This window comes from Dryas octopetala, chromosome 1 (assembly GCF_963921425.1).
Source record: "Dryas octopetala chromosome 1, drDryOcto1.1, whole genome shotgun sequence".
In the NCBI taxonomy this organism is placed as follows: Eukaryota; Viridiplantae; Streptophyta; class Magnoliopsida; order Rosales; family Rosaceae; genus Dryas; species Dryas octopetala.
Genome location: NC_141366.1, coordinates 11,315,013 through 11,324,591, shown reverse-complemented (window position 1 = coordinate 11,324,591; position 9,579 = coordinate 11,315,013). Strand labels below are relative to the sequence as shown.

General features: G+C 35.7%; 2 protein-coding genes across 2 annotated transcripts; one reads left to right on the top strand and one right to left on the bottom strand.

Annotated features, from left to right (window-relative positions):
- Positions 1-3,110: 3,110 nt before the first annotated feature.
- LOC147297813 (uncharacterized) lies at positions 3,111-3,772 on the bottom strand. The gene has a single exon (XM_086229990.1). It carries the CDS (start codon positions 3,711-3,713, stop codon positions 3,117-3,119), a length of 597 nt encoding a protein of 198 aa, XP_086086116.1. The 5' UTR covers positions 3,714-3,772; the 3' UTR covers positions 3,111-3,116.
- A 2,908-nt stretch (positions 3,773-6,680) lies between these two features.
- On the top strand, positions 6,681-8,926 carry LOC147297812 (Tetratricopeptide repeat (TPR)-like superfamily protein). Its single transcript, XM_086229566.1, has one exon. The coding sequence runs from the start codon at positions 6,871-6,873 to the stop codon at positions 8,809-8,811; it is 1,941 nt and encodes a 646-aa protein (XP_086085692.1). The 5' UTR covers positions 6,681-6,870; the 3' UTR covers positions 8,812-8,926.
- Positions 8,927-9,579: the final 653 nt, after the last annotated feature.

Below are 9,579 nucleotides of genomic sequence, written 5' to 3'. Positions count from 1 at the left end.
TAGAGATAAAATCTCTCATAACCTCCACCCAAAATCTAACTCTCTTATAACCCCCAATCTTACACTTAATATTTTCCTAAACCCCCTAGTCAACTAATACCCAGTCAACTTTGACTCCCCATATTTTAATTTTCCAGTTTTACCCCTTTTGTTTTATTTTCATTTTCAGCCAACTAATACTCTCTCTCTCTCTCTCTCTCTCTCTCTCTCTCTCTCTCTCTCTCTCTCTCTCTCTCGGTCTCTCCTATCTGTTGCCTCTCTCCCCTCTGCGTCTCTCTCTCTCCCCGCTGCTGTCGCCGGCGCGTGCGCCGCCGTCTGGCGACGGTTGCCGGCGAGACCGGTCCCATCACACTCGCCTCTCCTTCCTCTTCCTCCCTATGCCCTCCACGTGCCGTGAAACTAAACGTCGACGCCAGATCTGCTCAAGTCCGATCGTCATCTCCGGCGGTGACTTCGCGATTCCGGCGACGTCGCAGCTGCTCTCCACTTCCAGAAGCTTCCTCTCGACGTGGTGAGTGTGATGGTGGTCTTCGATTCTCCAACTGACCACCGTGGACGGCGAATCGACTCCGAGAAGGTCCGAGACTTACCGCCGCCATTGCCGGCGATTCCGACGGCGGATTGAAGTGGTTCTGGTCCCATTCTTCTCCCCTCGACATTCTCTCTCTACTGGTATACAAATTTGTGTTCAATTGCCTCGAATTTCAAAAGCCCTAATTTGAAAACCCCAACCTCCGCTGCTGCCACTCTCGGAATTCGGCGGCTCCGACCACCCATGGTTAAGATTTTGGTATGAAAATGCTCATCTCTCTGAGTTCTTTATGTTTGTTAAATCAATTCTTTGATTTAGATAATGAGATTGAAATTCTTATGAATTTGATTTATAAGTATATTTGTGAACTGATTTGTAAGTATGTTTGTAAACTATTTGTGAAATGTTGTGAAATCTGATTGTGAAATTGATTCACAAACATTTTTGAAATGTACAGTTTGCGAAATTGATTTTGTGAATCAATTTGTGAAATTCTTGAAATTAAACAGTTTCAGTTCGTGAAACTGTTTCACGAACTGAAACTGTTTAATCAATAAATTAAGTAAATTTGTATATACTTATAAATCAATTTGTGAAATTCAGTTTCACCCCAAATTCAGTTCTAGCTTAATTATGTTAATCGGATAGAAATGTGGGTTTTTTAATTGATTTATAAGTATATACAAATTTACTTAATTTATTGATTAAACAGTTTCAGTTCGTGAAACAGTTTCAGTTCTTGAAACATTTTCAGTTCTTGAAACAGTTTCAGTTCGTGAAACATGAGTTTTAAATGAACTTTGAATGAAATTATGGTTCTGAAATATGATGAATCAAATTTGCAGGTAGAAACAGATCGAGACAGTGGCGACTGTCGTGTACTCGCCGCGCGTGAGGTGATCAGACGACGTTGTATTGTTGGCTACTCCTCTCATCTCAATGACTTGTTGTATTGTTGGTTTTTTTTGATAAGGTTGCTGTGTTCTTTTTAGTGAAACGGAATTCAGTAAAGGTGTAACTGTTTTAGTGAAGTGTAATTGTTTTAGTAAAGGTGTAATTGTTTTTTAATTAAGGTGTAATTGCATTTTAGTCGAGGTGTAATTATTTTATCACTTAATTCAGTTTCAGTAAGTGAATTCATAACTGAATTCTTCAATTTAGTGTAACTGAATTTCTGAAATTCAGTTTCAGTGTAATTGAATTCTTGAAATTCAGTTTCAGTGTAACTGAATTTTTGAAATTCAGTTTCAGTGTAACTGAATTTTTGAAATTCAGTTTTAGTGTAATGAAATTCAATTTCAGTGTTTGATTTTAGTTTTAGTGAAATATTGAGTTTTAGCAAAAACTTCAATTCCAAAAAAAAAAAAAACAGTTTTACCAAAATACAGTTACAGTGACGTCAGCATGCGTCAGCGCGCGTCAGAAGGGTAATTTAGGATTATAAGTTTTAGGGGGTTTTGAAAGAGTTTATAGATGGGTGGGGGTTTAGACAAATTTTTTTGGTGAGTAGGGTGTTTAAAATTAGGCACTATTTATCAATTCGGTTGAACTTTTGTTCAACGTACCATCCATGGATTTTGTTCAACGGCCATTACACAAGATAAAACTTGAGGTGGCCACGCATACACAAGATAGTACTGCCGACACTGTCGACACTGTCGAGGAGGCCACGCATGAGGAGGAGGGGGTTGGGTCGTGGAGGAGGGTGAGTTGGGCTTGGGGGAGGGGGAGGGGCTGGTGTTGGGTTGAGAAGAAGATAGAGATGGTGATTTGGGGTGGGGGAGGGAAGGGAGGAAGAAGATAAATTTTTTTTTTTTAAAAAAATAGTTTTAAAATATTAATTTTTTTTATATTTGATGAAAAGACAAAAATATCCTTATCACTTTAACAAATAACGTTTTTATTGACAGAAAAACGTACGGAGATACTATTTTGACACAAACTGAAAGTTGAGATACTTTTTTGCAAGTTTTTAAAATTGGGGTACTAACTTGAAATATCATGTAAAGTAGGTACTAAATTATAATTTGCTTAAGTATATATATTGAGCCACATTGTAGGTAAGTCACAACAATATAGGGCTAGTTTTAGAGAAATTAATGACCTAAAATGATATAACTTTTGCCCGAAAAAGTATTAAAATACCCCTCATTTAAATACTTAGACATAATTCATATGTATGTACCAACCCGTTCTATCGACTCCCCAAAATGTCATTTTGGGTCATTTTCCTTGCTTTTAACTGGTCCTTGGAATCTCATGCGCATTCCATGTCACTTGAGAAGAAACTAAAGTCATGAAACAGATGTCTGGCTTATTCTTAAAGTTACTCTCTTAATTTGTTAATTGATCACACAAGTCATAAAAACTTGTCAAAATAATTTCTTTTAAGTGATTTTGCAGGGGCTCCAACTCATCCCAATTTCTTTCAAATGTATAGACATTAATTCATTGTTACTATTAATTTTTTTCCCCACAACTTTAATTAAGAGCATATCATGACATGATGAATATCATTTATATATGTAGAGTACTTTGCAAATAAATAAATGTTACTCTTTAATTCATAAGCCTTAATATAAAATTATGCAAGCATCCTTGTATTAACATTACATGTTTCCTGCCACAAATTCTGATACTCATTTTCGTCAAAGGAAGTAGTAGTACTGCCTTTATAGTACTCCTGATCTAGCTGATCTGTAGATGACCCTCCAAAACTAGACATGCAATCTATCTCATCATCACCAAGACAAGAATCCATGTACCAATTAGTTGTGTCATCACCATCAGTAGAAGACCTCATCTCCATATCAATCCACCCAAACCCAGATGAGTCTGTTGCTGGACAATCACCACCGTTGAGTACATATCCCACATCGCACGGCTGAAAATGATGATCATATAAGTATTCCTCTTGGTTAATATTGCTGCCCAAGTGGTGAGGACTATTGTCCAAAAACATTTCATCACTGTGACTTGTGGTAGGACAATCCAGTTCCACTTCTAGATCTCGGATTAGGGTTGTTAGCCTTTCCTCGTCGTGGTCCTGATCGCCTTGGACCGTTTGATCTTCCAACAAGGACATGAGTAGGGCATTGCTCATCATGTTTGAATATGGTGAGACCCCATTGTTGTCCATGTTCATGGATGCCCAGTTTTCAGGTGATGCCAAAGAAGCCATTAGGAAACTTATCAGAGATATATCAAACTGATCAAAAGAAACTGTTGAGGAATGCAAAGCTAGAAGTTTAGATGCTATTATTCCTCAATGGCTTTGCGAGTGGTACTACTAAAGAGTACGTTGGGCCTTATATAAGTAGCAAAGCCATGATGTGGCATATTCCAATGAAGACAACTTGTTATATATATTATACAAACACCCACCACTTATGTTCATTATTAACAACTTACAAAGGGTGTGTTTGGAGTGCTTTTGGCAATTTCAAAACACAAGCCTCTAAATTAATCAAATCGTTTTCTATAATATCTTGTTGAATTAGATAGAAGCTTTTTCTAGGTTAAAGAAGCACTTTTGGTGATGTTTTCCTAATTAAGAAACTATTACAGGTAGAAATTTTGGTGATGTTTTCTTTAAAAATGTTACCCACTAACTAGAAAAGTTTTATATAAAAGCTCTCACAAAGTCTCAAAGAGAGATTGGAATTTGGAGTCTGGAGTGAAATAGTGCTAGATTAATAATAGTAAACAATTTGAAATGAGATACAACTTATCATCCAACTATACTATTTAAATTTATCCCATAATTACTTTTTATTAGATAAGAGAAAACGATGACAAGCACTTAAGGGGGCTAAGATAATAGTCAAAGATTTGGTTGGAAAAAGATGCTGAAGAAAGGCATAGATTGGGGTACCAATTAGTAAAATATGTTTGACCGTCCAATACGCTATGGTGCATGTGGTGCCAGCACATCATATATTGGGTGGGATTTTGATCCCAAAATCCTCTCATCCTCAATTAGTGGGTTGTGAATGAATGCCCACCCAATTAAGCGATATGCTTCTTCCCGACAATGCACCAACACCAGCCCAATAAAGCGTAATCAATTTTATGTAAGCAATATTTAGTAGTCCAATTAATCGTAATCTTAACTGATTTATCATCCAGCTACTCCCTCCATATAGAAAGGTGCTGGTTTATGGTTGAAGGATTTTGTATGCCAGATAATTGAAATTTTGTGTTGAGCAAACCTAATTAGGAAAAATTATTATATGTTAATCGTGATATGATGACGTAGTGTTATCGATTTATTTAAATTATAACATGTGTATGTTTTTTGAAATGAAAATAAAAATAATTTATTTCAAAAACTAAAAACATCGATAAAAATCCTGGCAAAAAAGAAAAACAACAACGGATAAAAGTGCATCATACAACCATAGAATATTCCACCCGTTCATGAAAATCAAGAAATATAATCGCATGCTTTATTAAAAGATGTGTTGCCCGATTATCAACTATGAAGAGTATTCCAAATTGTACAGTGAGTAGGCTTGGCATATACTATACTCTTCACCAACAAAATTAAAAAGGAGACAAGGAGAGAAAGGGGAATGAATAGTCTGTAGTAATCATGAAAATCACTTAATTAGATGATTAACTAGACCCTATGCACATGTTCTGTTAAATATGTGCATGCATGAGGTACGTACATATTGAGAATGAGAGAGAGTGAAAATTGGGATAGGTGCATGAGAAGATAAGGATGGCCTGGTGGGATGTATTTGGATTTGAAATATTTAAAAAATAAAAAAAACTCATTATTTCATCCACTTCTACAGTTCTACATAAAAATAATTGGAGTGCTGCCACATCTACTAATTTGTTTACCCAAGTTTGTTCATCAAGTGATGTGCGTCTATTATTTAGTCAAATTTGAACTTATATTAAATTTTATTTTTTTAACAAGTAAAGTAATGACATGTGTATACATATCCTTTTCATAAACAATATAATGATTATAGCATTATTAAAATACGAATAAAACTATTTAATTGACCACTTTGTTAACAACCTCTCTAATAGGAAAAAAATTTTCATTTAATGGGTGGTGTATACATCTGTGAAGGTAAATTTTTTCGTATCAGTGATATTTAGGGCCCATTTGGTATCCTACTCAAATTTTTTTTTTCAAAAATTAAGATTTTTTTTTTTAAATGTGAGTTTTCAAAATCAATTTTTAAAATTTGAAAACGTGTTTGGTATGAAATTTGAAAATAATTTTTAAATTTAAAAAATGATGACATTTAAGAAAAAAGGAAGTGTAAAAAAAAAAAAAGAGAAAAACGATGTTTTATCATTTTTAAAAAGAGGCATGTTTTTGAATTTTTTTTTCTAAAAACTGTTTTTAAAAATGGTCTACCAAACACGTTTTCTTTACTAAAACTTATTTTTTTGTTTTTGAAAACAAAAAATAATTTTTGAATAGAATACCAAACAGGCTCTTAAGTTTTTTTTTTTTTTTAATAGAAGTGAGACCAATTTGTGTGGATCCTACCTCTATTAAAGAAATAATTCACAAAACAAATTTAAGCTGGGCTAGAAGTTTTCTTGTCTACCCGGCCCTGATATTGATCAGGCCAGTTTTTATGCCAGCCCCATCCTTGTGTCTAGAAAAGTATATCCAAGCTCACTAAAGCAAGGGTTGGGCTTGGATATACTTTTCTAGTTCAATCTAACTTACATGGATTTTCATCCATCATGTTAGAGTTTGCCCATGAATTTTGGTTTTTGTTCTAACTAAATATCTAAATTATTATTTGTCATAATTTTATACTTAAATTTGTATTTTGTCCCAATTTAGTATATAAGGTGATTTTGTTTAAATAATACATCAAAAGTAGAGGCATTTAAGTCAATATAAAATCATGAATAGACCAAATTAATCTTAGATATATGATGACCAAATTTTGTTAGTATTTTTTTAAAAAAAGTTACATTGTATACTAATTTGAAATAAAATAAAATTGTAGATATGAAATTATAATAAATAATAATTTAAGTATCTAGTTGGGAGAAAGACCCAAAATTCAGGTATCAAAAATTGAAAAAAAACCTCATCAGAATACAAGTTATAGAGAATTTTGGCGATGTCAAGTTAAATCATGCCAACGAAACTCAGAAAACAGCTCCCCAACTATAACATTTGGCGTTATAAGATTCACTGCTCATATTTGTCTACTACCCAAGCAATTCCCAAAACCCAAAACCCTTCCAAAAGCAGAAAAGCCAGCAGCTTTCTTGTTTACTGCAATTCCCAGATCACTAAAAATGGAAGAAATGGTGATATCAAACAATCCGAGTCAATATTCAATCGCATGCCCAGTAAAAATACCATTTCCTGGACTGCTATGCTCACTGCATATGTTGACAATGGACAAACTACCCAAGCACGTAAGCTGTTCGATACAATTCCCGAACGAAACGTAGCATCGTATAATGCGATGATCACGGGTTATATTAGGAACAAGTGTATGGTGGGTGAAGCTTTTGAGTTGTTTTCTAGGATGCCTGAGCGTAATGCGGTGTCTTATGGTGCCATGATCACGGGTTTTGTGAAGGCGGGGATGTTTGAGGAAGCTGAGAAGCTTTACTCTGAGATGCCAGTTGAGTGGCGTGAACCGGTTTGCTCAAATGTGTTGATAAATGGGTATTTGAAGGTGGGAAGAATTGAAGAGGCGGTTCGAGTTTTTGAGGGTATGGTAGATGGTAATGTGGTTTCTCAGACCTGTATGGTTGATGGGTATTGCAAAATGGGAAGGATTGTTGATGCTAGAAATTTGTTTGATAGGATGATGGAGAGGAATGTGGTTTCTTGGACGGCAATGATTGATGGGTATATGAAGATGGGCAATTTTGAAGCAGGGTTTGAGTTGTTTTTGAATATGAGAAGGGAAGGGCTAGTGGAGATCAATTCCACTACCATGGCCGTAATGTTCGAAGCTTGTGGTAGTTTTGGTAGATATGGAGAAGGGATACAGATGCATGGGTTGGTTTCCTGTATGGGATTTGACTATGATGTCTTTTTAGGAAATTCTATTATAATCATGTACTGTAGATTAGGTTGTATGGATGAAGCTACTAAGATATTTCACATTGTGAGTAAGAAAGATATAGTTTCCTGGAATTCCTTGATTGCGGGTTATGTTAAATGTGCTGAAATTGAAGACGCTTTTAGACTGTTCGAGATGATGCCCGGAAAGGATGAAGTCTCATGGACGACCATGATTTCAGGATTCTCTAGCAAAGGGATGATTGAGAAAGCCATCCAATTGTTTAGAATGATGCCTGAGAAAGATGATGTTGCTTGGACTGCTGTAATTTCGGGTTTTGTAAATAATGAGGAATATGAGGAGGCTCTCCATTGGTTTATTGAGATGATTCGAAAAGCAATCAGGTTTAATCCTCTTACTTTGAGCAGTGTGCTAAGTGCTTCAGCCAGTTTGGCTAGTCTCAACGAGGGTATGCAAATCCATGCTCTTTCATTGAAGATGGATATGGAATTTGATTTGTCGGTTCAAAATTCTCTGGTCTCAATGTATTCGAAGTGTGGGAATGTGGTTGATGCCTATCGGATATTCACAAATATCACTTCTTTGAATACCATTTCATTCAACACAATGATTACTGGGTTTGCACAAAATGGGTTTGGGGAAGAAGCTCTTAACTTATTTCGGAGCATGCAGAATGAAGGTTGCGAGCCAAACCAAATCACCTTTCTTGGTGTTCTTTCAGCCTGTGTCCATGTGGGACTAGTAGAAGAAGGATGGCACTATTTCAATTCGATGAAATTGTTACACAATATAGAACCAGGACCTGATCACTATGCTTGCATGGTTGATCTCCTTGGTCGAGCTGGATCTCTAGATGAAGCTGTCGATTTGATTCGATCAATGCCATTTGAGCCCCATACAGGGGTTTGGGGAGCTCTTCTTGGAGCGAGCAGGACTCATTTATGTCTTGATCTTGCACAGCTTGCAACTCAGCAGCTAATTAAATTGGAGCCTGATAATGCAACCCCATATGTGGTGTTGTCCAACTTATATTCTATTTTAGGGAAGATGAAGGATGGAAACCAAGTGAGGATGACCAAAAAATCAAAGGGAATAAGGAAGAGTCCAGGGTGCAGCTGGATTATAGTGAAGGACAAGGTTCATTTATTTCTTGCGGGAGATCAATCCCATGTGGACTTACAAGAGATTAAGGTAATACTCTGGATCATAACCATGGAAATGGGACAGCTAGATTGTCATAGATGATTGATTGTTTGATTTTTTATTTTTTATGCATCATTAATATGTGGTGACCAATGCACTACTTGATTATGATGCGCTCTGTAAAAATGCAGAAAATTTTGGCAATAAAACATTATAATACCACCATACAACATCAACCAACTTCAGAAAGGGTTTGATGAATGTGTTACATGTATAGTCAATTTATCTTTTAACATTTGTAAGAACTTCTAATTCTAGTGCTAAAGCAACATACTTATCTGCATACATTTATCTCACAAGAGTTCGATTCTTGTGTTTCCCCTCTCTAAATGGAGAAGGAAAAAGCATTTGTGGCAAGGCCGCAATGGCTCCCTCTTTACCGCTGCAAGTAAGTGTGCTGCCATCTAGAGAAATTATTCTGTATAACCGATATATTGACACGTGGTATAACCAGTCTATGTGTTATAATATGAGTAGATATTACTAATACTATACTCTACTAATATAAACACATCGTCTAATAATACCCTTACACATTGGATTGATTATATCACGTGACGGTATATCGGTTATACTCTATAATTTTTCCATATGCATGATAACTCGAAACTTAAACTTATTCGTTGGGTGAGGGGGACACTCTGGTCTGTTTTTCGGCCAGTATTTCTCTTCTTTTGCGTGCAAAGTAGCAAAGGCCAATAAGAACCAACACTAACACAACCATTGCTATGTTCTCTAAGAGAGAATATAGAGAATTTTTCGTTTTGTTTGACATCACCAACAAATAGTTGTTATAGTTGCTGTAGTGTC

Excerpts from the sequence above, each read along its gene's own strand:
- LOC147297813 (XM_086229990.1), bottom strand. The coding sequence starts at position 3,713 with ATGGCTTCTTTGGCATCACCTGAAAACTGGGCATCCATGAACATGGAC.
- LOC147297812 (XM_086229566.1), top strand. The coding sequence starts at position 6,871 with ATGCCCAGTAAAAATACCATTTCCTGGACTGCTATGCTCACTGCATAT.